The 12,644-nt window shown below is 40.9% G+C and overlaps 1 protein-coding gene across 1 annotated transcript; it reads right to left on the bottom strand.

The window, feature by feature from the left end:
* Positions 1-29: 29 nt before the first annotated feature.
* LOC111599117 (CD109 antigen) lies at positions 30-11,646 on the bottom strand. Its single transcript, XM_023314678.2, has 16 exons — positions 11,168-11,646; positions 5,891-6,068; positions 5,347-5,825; positions 4,780-5,110; positions 4,437-4,720; positions 4,265-4,376; positions 4,056-4,202; positions 3,880-4,003; positions 3,682-3,819; positions 3,217-3,630; positions 3,019-3,150; positions 2,539-2,957; positions 1,561-1,908; positions 964-1,497; positions 450-903; positions 30-387 (listed from the first exon to the last, which is right to left on the bottom strand). The coding sequence occupies exons 1-16, from the start codon at positions 11,254-11,256 to the stop codon at positions 167-169; spliced, it is 4,404 nt and encodes a 1,467-aa protein (XP_023170446.2). The 5' UTR covers positions 11,257-11,646; the 3' UTR covers positions 30-166.
* Positions 11,647-12,644: the final 998 nt, after the last annotated feature.

A 12,644-nucleotide genomic window follows, 5' to 3' on the forward strand; every position in this document is an offset into this window, starting at 1 on the left:
TTCTCATCATTTTAGTAACTGTTAACGGGTTTTCTTTATTATTGGCAACTTTTAGCATCGTTAAGATTAATCGGTTTTAGTTCACATTTGTTCTAGGGCTAGCTTATTAAGTAGATGAGTGGTATTTGTTAAAGCTTCCGTTTACTTCGCCTCCCGCTTCCTCCTTCTAGCAGCGCAGTTGTGAGAGTATGATCGGTGCCAGCAGCAGCATGGACATTGCTTTCTGGCTGTGACCAGCTGAAGTGCGTCCGGCTATGGCCGTGTAATCATCAGGCCGACGTGATTCTCGCTTTTCGGCCTTTTCGCAAATGTTGCCACAGTTCGCATGCTCACAGATATCGCAGATATTTGACTTAGGAGCTCGGTAGAACTGACGAGCACGGCGAGCTGAAGGAGAGTGAAGGCAGCCAGGATTAGTTATAGTTGCAGCTAGAGTTTCGAGTACCTACCGCTATCGTAGTAGTCATACATGACAACAGCCACTGGCCGATGCTTGGTGACCTTCACAGTTTTGTATGCGTGCAACGTTGGGCAAACCTCGCGCCTGTCCAGATAGTCAAAGTAGATGATGACCTTGGTGTTGCGCTGTTGTGTTTCAACCTTTTTGATGCGTTCACTGGACTCCAGCGTGGGCAGCGTGTCGGTGTCGACGACAAAGCCACTGGGCAGCTGCACCTCCATGACAGCCATATTGGAGCGCTCCGCATCGCCCGGCACCGAAACAAAACTGGCGCAGGCAGACAAATGCAAGTAGTCCGCATGGGAGTTACGATTCACAGTGGGATCCAGCACAAATCTTGGCCAGGCGCTGGTCACGTTTGTGTTGTATTTGTAGCTGACTTGAGCTAGCGCCAAGCCACGGCCAGTGGCTGAGACGCTGACGTTCTTAATATTGTTGGGCAGCTGTGAAACGGTTTTGGAATACGTTTAAATTTTGGCCAACTTCAACTGACTTCGTCTTACCTCCACACTCTGCAATGCGAGCGAGTTCTCCGCATTGACATTCAGTATGGTCTCAGCACCTTCGCCATAGTTGAAGCCCAACTGTACATTGTTGCCCTGGCTGGAGAAGCGTTCGGCAAACATGAGCAGGGCCTGCAGACCCACAACCGTGTCCTGAGAGCCCACGAAGCCACCAAATATGTTACGTTGATCCATTAGCCAATTCAATACGGGCAACGCATCGCCCACCAGATTATTCTCGAGCAGAGCCAACGCCCCATAGGCGGAGATCTCAATGTTGACGCTACGCGTGGCATTGTACCAGGGCGACTGCTGTTCCGCAGCTGGCGCCGTCTTATTCCACCATTTGCGACCATCGGCGTTCATGGCCAGCGAGTCGAGACGCTGCAGGAAGGCGGCCTTTGCATTATGATTGGCCCGAGAGAGCACATAGGTGCCCAGTGCCATGGCATGCAGATTGTTGGAGGCATCCAGACCACGTGTAATGAAGTCCAGAGCCTTGTTGATGTTATTCCGATACTCAGCATGCAGATCCTAAAAGCCATTCGATTTCAATTCAATTTTCAATGTCTTCTGTCTCTGCTTCATTCCACCTACCACATTCTCCATCATGGCTAGCGTCACAAAGGCGGTCAGACTAATGCCCCCATCGTCGAACTGCTCAAAGATATCGCCGTGTTCTTCGTAGCCGCCATTGCCCGACTGCACGCTGGCCAAATAGGCCAGAGCGCTCTGCAGCACATGATCGTCCACTTGGATGTAGGGCGCCGCCTGACGCAACGATCTGGCCACATAGGCAGTCAGCCACGTCGAACTCTTCTTGGCGGACAGGCCAAAGGCGCTGAACGCTCCATTCTCATGGCGATAGTAGAGCAGACGTTGATAGCCCACGGCCAAGTTCTTGGTGGCACTCAGCTCCAATTCGGGAGTTAGTTGACGCAAACGCTGGGAGAGGATAACAAAGGTGGCTTTATTGATTGATAGAGTTTGGAAGGGGGATTGATTGATTGATTCATGGGATGACTGGTTAACTTGTTAATTGATTTTAAGACGGCCTGATTGACTTGGTGAACGATTAATTTAGTGAATGATTGACTCACTAATTGATAGTGATTGAGTGTTTAGGTTGATTTGCCTGACTGTCTGATTGAAGGTCTGAATGATTGAGTGCTTGTTTGATTGACTGAGTGATTGATAAACACCCTTCCAAAGTGATTGATTGCAATTTTTGGATTTCAAGATGATTGACTGTTTGAACAAATGATTGATTGTCAGAATACTTGATTAGCAAACTGTTTGACTGCTTAAGTAACAGAATGATTGACAGGTCAGATCATATAAATAGACAAATTGAATGACCGATTGAACGATTGACTGACTGATTAGCTGGTTAACTAGCTGTCTGATTGATTGACTGATTGACTCGTTAACTATATTAACACACAAATCGAATCGTTGACAAACTTTTTGCTTGAATTGAGTGACCGTTAGGATAAAGATTTGATTGATGGACTGAATGATATAGAAGAATCTTCAGCATATACAATTCTGATGCATAAATATTTTTCAACTTACGCCCAAATAACGTAACACCATTAGATTCGGCACAAAGTTGACCATCGTCTGTTCGCCACAGCCCGTTGGCAGCTGGATGAGCTGCTGCAGATTGCCCACGATGCTGCCCACCAAATCGCCCACTGCGCTGACTTCAATGCTCGTTGAATCAGGTATCGCATTGCGTGGCACTTTGATGGTGACATTCTGCTTGCGCTGAGCATTGGAGTTCAGCTCGAAGAGGAAGCCACGATTCACGCGCTCCGTGGCACCTGGATGCTCGACCAGCAGAGTCCGTTCGACGGTGTCGCCAGCCTGTGATGTGGTCGCCACAGCTTTAACTGGCAGCGCACCCACGCGTCGAGGCGTTACAATGAAAGAGATGGAACGTGCCGACTTGCCGGGCACTTGAATGGTGCGACGGCTATAGAGCTCCAGCTCTGATTGAAATATGTGAAATTTAATCGAAATTTCATATGAGAAAATAACTGTATTACGCACTTGGCTTATTGGTCTGGTTCGTGTCCAGCTGGGGGAAGTCAAAGTCCTGCGCTGTGTTATAAAAAGTGACATCAACACTCAAATCACTGTCGCGGTTATTGTGCACCACGAAAGGCAAGGCAATCAGTTCATCTGGAAGGGTTGCAAATATGAATAGTAAAACGATTCAGATTTCTTAATCTCCAATTTCAGACTCACCTTTTCGTATGGAGTACGGCAGATCGGTGGCAATGTAGAACTCCTTGTAAGCCTCTAGCTTACTAACGGGCGCATTAAGGCCCAGACCATTGACCGGATCCAGCGTGAAAGCGGTCAGAAGCCAAGAGGTCATATCACTAGGTATGCGACGATGTATTGTGTTGCGACCATCGCTGCTCGAGGAGAGATTGAGGAACAGCCATGTGTCCGCCGGATCGCGCATGACATGCACACGCGGATTATGCCAATAGGGTTTGGGTGTGTACGAGAAGGCATAACGGCCCTTGCCAGGCGGCAGGGTGTTTACCTCTATCTTATGCGCGGGTCCAATGTCAGTCTTACGCACCGCTGTCAATTTATCCTCCTCTACGGTAGAGGAGCTGTCCCTGCCTATCGCCGGTGTGGTCTCCACCTCTGTAAGAACTTCAATTTGAATTTGGGCAGCTTATTAAGTGTTAAGCTTACCTCGATCCACAATGTAGTCCGTATTGGACATGATTATGACACCAGATTCCTTGCCGGGTGAGCCGACGGGCGTGTTGACATCGCTGAGCTCATAAGCATATAGCGCATCCATGAGACGCTCGTGTGTGAGATCGTGACCTGAATGATATGAGATTGGACTAGATGTGTGGAGAAGGAATTTCAAGGACTCGAACTTACCGCTGCGCAGGGCGGCTGCATTTTGATCGACGACCATGAGACCCACATAGGAGTAGGGCTTAGTGCTGATGCTAATGTCTATATCCTGGCCAGGTGGTGCGCGGAAGGGCGCTTCGATTTGCACCTGTCAAAGAGGAATTTAGCTTGCAAATTATAGTGAATAAAGCTCCACTTACAGCATTCAACAAGTTCTCCTCGAATTGTATGTTCTGCTCGTCGTATACGAGCTCTCCATTGACAATCATATAGACGAACAGCTTGGCACGCGGCATCATGGCAAAGGAGGCCAGAAACTTAATCGTATGATAGGTGTTATCATCCACCTGTGTGAGAAGTAGTGAGTATAGAATATTGTCTTTGAATTGAGCTCGTTTTCTGCACTCACATCCACAGTGCGCGTGAGTATTATATCACCACGTCCCACAATTTGATACATAAAATATTTCATGGGCTCGTTGGAGCGCACAGCTACAGCAATTTCCTGATTGACCATGGGTCTAGAGAAAGGTTTATATGAGTACATTATTCTTCGACTCCAATTACTTTCCCATGCTTACTTATCATTGAGCACCTTGGCTGTGATATAGCTCTTGCTGTGCAGTTGCTTGCGTGGCACCTTGCCCACATCGCTTATAACGCCCAGATAGTCCACGATAATGGAATGGAACTCATCGCGATCGCCCACTGGCACAGTGAACTTCATCTTGATCTCGCCTCTGCCATCCAGGGTATAAGTGGTGCGATTATACATTTCGCTGCTGCCATAGACATTTGTCAAATAAGCCGTGATCTCAGGATTGAAATCTTTCAAGGGACTGCCATCATTGCGCGCTATGCGTGCCTATAAGATATAGTTAATTTATATTATCAATGCTTATTCATTGTATTGTGATTGCTTACTGTAGCTTCAAAAGGCACTCCGGGTATATAGTAGCTGGGCAGCTTGACTGTCTCCACGCGGAAGTGATTGAGATAGAGCGTGAGCACCGTGGAATAGTTTTGTACTGAGCCCGTGGAGCGCTCCTCCACCAGCGCGTCCAATAGATATTGACGCTCATAGTCTTGCTTGAGATGCAATTCCTGCTGAATGTCAAACTCGAAGTAGGCGTTGCCATCGATGGGCACAACCTTACGGGTGATCAAATCGTTGACAAACGGCTGCAGCGAGCCAAAGAAGGTGGGATAAATGGAGAGCGTGGCCTCGCCCACAATGGGTTGACCAAAAGCGTAGCTAAAATAGAAATATGGAAACTTTTTATTTATATGTGGATGACTAGCGAATACCCTATAAGCAAATATACTATGTACACGAGATATGCTAAAAGATTTCAGCGGAAAATCGATATGTATCGATGTGGATATCGAGCTAGTTTATAGATCTAGCTTTGGTTCTTTATTGTTGTTGTATTCTATATAAATTTATTTAGTACAGGGTATACTTTGGCCTTTTATGTTGCTCCCACTTACTGCGCTTTCACTGTAGCTGCTATTTTGCCATCCTTATAGATCGCCTTTCGTGGCGTCTCAATGTCCACCACAAACTTGGGTAAAATGTGATCCAAGATTTCAAACGTTTGCTTGTGCTGCTGCTCGGCCACGTCCACAACGATGGACCAGTCGCCGAAGCGCGGATAGTCCGACAGCTGCAGCTCGTTCGAGTAGATGGCATTGGTCAGACGTATGTCCTTGTAGCTTCTGATAACATTATTGCCCGAGTCGCGGATCTCAACGTGCACGCGTCCATAGCCTCGAGCGGGCTTCAGATTCGCGTCGAGCAGCAGTATGCGATAATGCACCAGATCTCCGGGCTTGTAGATGCTCTTGTCAGTTTGCACCAGCACCGTATGCTGCTTGGCTTCGTAGTGTAGCTGTGTTTCGTTCGTAAAGATAACGCCGCTAAGGCCTTCCGCTGTCAGCCGATAGCGATCAGACTTGAGTGCGGGCAACTGTGGGAAAATGAAAGAAAACTATTTTGTTTTGACTATTCGAAGAGCTTCAGTCGCGAGCTCACCTCAAAGTGCAGCAGCTGCGTTGAGTAGGGCCTCAGCTCGACGGTCTTGAAATCTGTGTATGTGCTGCTCAGTATGCCCACCTTCACTCTGGCGGGCTCCGCTGCCTTGTGTATGCTCACAGCCACATGGTACTGGGAGTTCGGTCTCACTGTATTCGGCGCAATTATCGAATAGAGGCTGTAAAATATAAGCCAGGCTCGTTAGGATAAAGTAGAGTTGAAGTTGATTTGAGGACTTGGAAACTGAATCTAAACTTGATATCATTTTGACTATTATAATATTGGCTAAAACATGATACGAGTTCTTACATTTTTTAACTTTCAAGGACTGCAACTCAAGCAACTTATTTATTTTTATTTTTAATTAACAACCACTTAAAAGGAGGTCACATTGCGTGCTCTTTTTCCGCAATCAACAGTTGTCGAATATAAATTGAATTTAAAGGTTTTTCGACCTAGAAGTTAACTCGGTCAAATGGCCACGATCTGCGAAGACTCAAGCTGCTTGAGCTTATGTGAATAACATTTATTGATTGACCATTAAGAGGCAACAGCTAAATCTTTGCAAATGTTGACTAATATAATAATTACATTACAATAAATAAAGAAATAATAAGAAATGATTAATTAATGAACTAAATCGAACCAAATGCGTTCAGTCTTTGAACTGAACTTTGAGAGTGTAAAGATTTTTTTATGCGAAAAATCAATTAATGAGGGTTCAATATTTTTGGGAAAGAAATGACCCATATCTAAAGACCTGTTTTTGAACTTTCAATGAATGTAACTCGGACCAATCAGGTCACTTTTTCGAGAGCTAAAACTTTTGGTCTGTTAAGAATCTCAGTTATTGCTATGGCAATTCCATTTTCTTAAGCCAACATTTGACTAAAATGTAAAACATTTATTCTTATTCTTATCGATTTATTATATCCCATATTTTTTGCATACATATTTCTGCTTTCTATGATCTAACGAGACACCCAGTAACCCTCTCACTGCCTTGATGACAAATGAATAATATCTTTGCGCAGAGAAGAAACCAAATATAATTCAAGCACTTCATTCAGCAGTTGAAAGAGGCGAAGACAATGTTCCGCTAGGGTATTACAGCTTTTGTGTGTGCGGCTGACATGGTATCTGAATCTGTGGCTATTTTTCAGTTTACTATTCATTCACGCGCTTAACGGAAGAGCAGCACTTAAACAATACCGGGGTAATGTACTTTACAGCGCTGCGTCTCGAGTTCGGGTCAGAGTGTTGAGAGCGGCCGCGTTTCGGTTTGATTCGTGTCGGAAATGGCATAGAGCTCATCGGGGGCGTTGCGGCCAGCTACAATAACTATTATACATACGTATATCTATATATACTTATATTTATCGTTTTTTGTGGTTTCTCCAACGAACTTCCAATTGCTTGGCTTCATTTATTTGATGAATTTGTAATAACAAAGTTTTGTGGCCCACAATTGCAGTTGCCGGCCGAATGAGTCAAGCCTTTGAAATTTATATTAAATATATACTTTAGATGTTTTGTTTGTATGTTTGTCTTGCATATTTGTTTTTTGCTTATTTTTGGAACTGACTAACAATAAAGTCTCTAAATTATAAAAATACATTTCAAATGTTTATGCCTGAAAATGTCAAATGCCTTGTAGCGGGAATGCCCTCTACTTAGATTGGAAACAGGCATATGTTGTCGCAGTTTTCTTTGAGTTTTTTTTTTCGGTTTTCCTAGAGTCAATAATCATAAATATTTTGAAATTAGCTTGTCTTAGGGATGTCTTATCTATAAGTGTTTGAAATACTTGCATAAGTCATTAGCGCACAACTTTTAGACAAGCCTATTTTCATTAATATTTAGTATACTACTTTTTTAGTATTTAGTATTGAGTATATTCACCTTTAATACTAGTATTTATTAAATAGTATAGTATAGTTGTATTTATTTAATATACAACCATTTAGTATATTTCTTAATATATTACTGTTTAGTACGATACTACCATTTAGTACAATATATTAATTTTTAGTATACTATTGCTAACTATAATTCCTTTCAGTATACTTCTATTTAGCATACTATTATTTTATACTACTATTCAGTATGATACTAATACTTAGCTTACCAGTTTTTAAACTACCTTTTAGTATACTACTACTTTTTATACCACCATTTAGTATACTACTTATTTTATACTACCATTTAGTATACTACTATCAAGTATACAGTGTACTTATATTTAGTGTACTACTATTTAGTTTTATATAAGCAAATTAAACTCCTTTTAAGTGTACTCTTATTTAGCATTTAGCTATTCAGTAAACTCCCATTTAGTATACGACTATTTGGTGCACTACTATTTGTGCAGCCCTCGTAATATACAGATTTTCCAAATTTGTTATAATTATCATAAAACATATGCACATTGCAGAGTGTATGCCTTATTCGGTGTGCCACTTATATAATACAATTTTACAATTTTGGTGCTGAGCTCAGAGCTTGTTTTGGCTTTAAGGGAATCAAAAATGTTTTATACCCTGCACACATTGAGCATTGCAAGGGGGTAATATGTATTTGAACTGAGAGATGAAGAGAGAGATTATAAAAGATGTTAGCAAAAATATATACATATATATATGATATATTGCTTCTGTAAAGTATATACAATTATATGTGCATACATAATAAATATATTTTTAGTACATAAATTGACTACAATAAAATAAATATAAATTTTAATATTTTGTAGCATCGATTTCTTCTTCTTCGATTTTATTGATTTCTTAAGCTTATCTTTAAAGATTGTAAAACTAACTAACTATAGACAACAAACTATAAGCTGTGCGGCAAAAGTAAGAAAGTTCAATCACTCTTCATACAGGGTATCTTCGAGTCACATCCGCGCTGGCCCACAGCTTGCCTGTCCACTCATTTGTGGGGCTACAGCTGGACTCTAGATTTATTTCTACATCACTTTTTATTTAGCCGCTGCGCAAAATTCATAGAGCTGGCTAACTGTGCCGCGTTGTCGGCGTATTTTGTCTGCCTTTTTGTCTCTTTTGGCGTAGTTCACAGTTTCAAGTTGTTCTAATTTCAATTGCTGTTGACGTCGCTGCCGCTGTCGCTGCCGACGTCGTCGTTTAACCTGTTCCCACATTTTCTTTTGTGTTTATGTCACGTTTTGTTAGGCGCCAAACAGGTTCCTTCGGCTCCAAACTTAGCCCGAAATGGCAAAAACAATTTCGCTTTTTTTACTCACTTTTTTTTCATTTTTATTTTTGTTTTCGAAATGCAATTGGGTTTAAATGGAGAGGTCTCACATGATTGCATCGCGTTGGGTTTTGAGTGTGTGCTAAATGTCGGCTTCAGGCAGTGATATCAACTTAATTAACTGGCATAAACAAGCATGTATAATATATATATATGTATATTTTGTTGCCTTGAGCTGCACCCTATATATGGTCAGAGTATAAACTTGAATTATCATATGGCAGCTCGCTCGCAATTGAACTTATGCCGTATATGGCGAGTGTATCAAGAGAGTGTAGCCAGAGAGTGTATCAATTGGCAATAGCTGGAGGGCATCAACAAGAAGCCAGAAAAACAAACGCCAACATTCGGTTTAGCTACAAATCAATCCAATTTCTGAGAATCAAGACAATAATTAAAACAAACTAAGACATGTCGCAACTTGAATACAATTAAAATATTTTTATGCGAAAGTTTTATGGACAGCAGATTGTTTTTAAGATAAACGTATGGCATCATAAAAAGGACGGATTCTCACATGTGTTTGCAGTTATGTGCGAAGAATAATGAAGCTCGTTTATGTTGAGCTTGGGTTAAGATAACCCAAAGATACTTTTGTATCAGCAAACGATAAGACAAACCATTTTTCATAGATAAATTACTTTTATGTCAATATTATTCCCTGTCAACTTTATAATAACAATCACTCGATCCAATCAAATTTCTAATAATCTTTAGCCCACTTAACTTTCATTCATATATAAGCATATCATTTAAATGAAGAAATCTCATTAACTCATTAAATATTTCAAGCACGTGTTGCACACTTTGTGGCACAATAATAATGCTCGCTCTAAGAAAATGTACACTACTTCTATAGATTTGCTTTAGCAACTGGTCAGCTTGACGGGCAGTCAAGGCTAGCCATCGGAAATGAGACAGTAAATAAGCGTCTGTAAATGTGTCACCTGGCAGTAGGGTGGGTCGCATGAACTTCATCCACAGAACAAGTTAAACTATAATTGATGTCTGTAGATATTAGTCAAGTATAATATATATTACGAGGTGATCAAGCACGGGTGTGAATCCTCGCTATGGCATGCGGCAAATATGGACAACACTCAACATTGCATCACCCTAGTGCCAAGAGATGATGGCAATGCGTGCGTAGGTCGACGGATATCTCGCCAATCTCAGCTTGAGTTTATTTTATTTTTATGTCATTCAGTTTACGTGTTTGTTTTTTCTTTTTCCTGTCACGGTGCGACAGACAAGAAAGAACAGTTATTTTCGTAAGCTGAAGATTTGAAAAATGCGTGGGACTCAGTTATCTAATTTTATGGGTATATCAATTCTATTATAAGACTTATATAAATAGTCTTTGCTTAGTTTACATAGTTCGGATTAAATTTTATATATATGATATCTGCGTTACACAGCACTTGACCTTTTTTTAGCTTCCTCCTAGAGAGCAGAGTGCTTTAAGCAGGCATCATAAAGTATATTTGTTTTCGATCAACAAAAACGAATGAGTCAACATTTTAAAATAATTTAATCTAGAGTCAATATAAGCTGAATGTGATTCAAAGGGTATGCTTGTCGCACTGAATATACCCTAACTAAACTACTGTTCTTTAAAGCAGTTTAAGTGCTTATTAATGAAGAAGTAATTAAATTTTAAAAGAATGTCAAGCAAAAGCACAAGCCATGCGCACATGTGTTTAATGTTAATTTCTTTTGATTACAAGCTACTTAATTATGTGGCATGGCATGGATAATGAGTGATGCCGGCAATTCGTCTGCGTGTTTCTGGCAAATAAATTCGGGTTTGTTGCTTAAGTCTTTTGTTTTTCGACTCGCCTAAGTGGCGTGATGTCATTTTCAATGTTATTTGTGTATAATTTGTGTGCAACATATTTGTCACACTCGTTGTCAGCTAGCTATACAATATATAGTGTGGGAGTCTATATGGACAGTTGTGTGTTTGTGTGTCTCTCTGTATGTGTTAGTGTGATATTTACTAACCCCTGAGCAGCTGTCAGTGTTGAAAGTAAACAAGTTGCGAGCGCGAAAACAAAGTAAACGCGTTGCGAGCACATTTTTGCGGAATTCATATAAATTACTTAAAAACAATATTTAATTATTGCTTAATTAAGAGAACTTTTATTATTTTTTTGTTATACTATAACAGCACACATCATTCACATTCGATTTATTTTTGTTCTGCGTTTTTCGACTGCCTTTTTTCGGGTTTGATTCGTCTTTCCGTGTGGGCAGTCGACAGTTTGTGCTCTCGAGCCGCGCGTCTCGCCACAAAGCTTGATTTTGGCCAGTTGTTGTTGTTTGTTGCTTCACTTGTTTAACCAGCACCAGGCGCTCGAGATTCGCGATTGCGCCAACGGCCAAGCTCACGTTTTTTGTTGTTTTTGATTTTGTTTCTTCTTTCACTTTCGTTTCGAAGCGCTGCCACCTGTTGAGCGTTCGCGCTGTTGCCCGCTCGTAAGCTCGTTCTCAACTGATTTTTTGGCTAACGCTTACAGCTGGTATTAGCCACTTTTCAAGCTAACTGTGCAAGCTTTGACGTGGGCTACAGAGCTTGCTGCAGCTGTGGTTGTTGTCGTAGCTTAGCGTAAGCTATGGCTTGGGAAACGGCTGGAAGTTGTCTTGGCTAACAATTTGTTGTGGAGTCGAATGTTCCTACGAATGCCCGCTTTGCGTTGATAATGTAAGTTATAAATATACAATATATTTGAAATATCTGATTTGCATATATATGTATATATATATATATATATATATTGTCTAGTTAATATAGTTGATTGTCTGCTACTAAGCCATGCATAGAATTTAGTAATGGAAGATGCGCTTTAAACTTATAAATAATGTGGAAAGTTTGGTTTGCAAATAAAAACTATGATTGGAATATTGGGCTCACAAAGCCCTTCAAAATTAATAGAGTAAATCAGCATGAAACTGCTTAGAAGTTCAAGACATTTGAAAAGCGTGCCAAAAAGTAAGTACAATATGAGTATTAGCTGAATATGTGGTTTGTGTCTTTGCTAGCTGAATTGGACAATATTTTGTACTTTCAAGCTGTGACGTTGCCAGATGTTGGCATCGTTTTGTTTAGTACATCAACTGCCCGCTAGGTGCGCTGCGCCGAATTGGCAAAAATATTGCAACGAGCAACAAACCTAGAAATCTTTAAATTTAGTATGAAATGTTTACTTTTAATATTAATAGATATCTTCAAGTAATTTTATATTTCTTTTATAATTTGATGTACAGCCTGTACTTGAGGTTATTTAAATATGCTCCAAATAAATAAATGCTTTTTTATACCCTAGAAGTCGAGGGACTTCTACTATAACTTCAGTTATTGTTTTGGCTGCAAAATGTTCAAATTACTGTCAAGATCATTAAATCTTGCAAATGAATTAATTAAATGGTAATGGAACAAGCAAAAAAGGGAGAGACTTTTCGGCTTGGCAAGTCTAAATCT

This window comes from Drosophila hydei, unplaced genomic scaffold (genome assembly GCF_003285905.1).
Source record: "Drosophila hydei strain 15085-1641.00,03,60 unplaced genomic scaffold, DhydRS2 tig00008114-arrow-pilon, whole genome shotgun sequence".
Classification (NCBI taxonomy): domain Eukaryota; kingdom Metazoa; phylum Arthropoda; class Insecta; order Diptera; family Drosophilidae; genus Drosophila; species Drosophila hydei.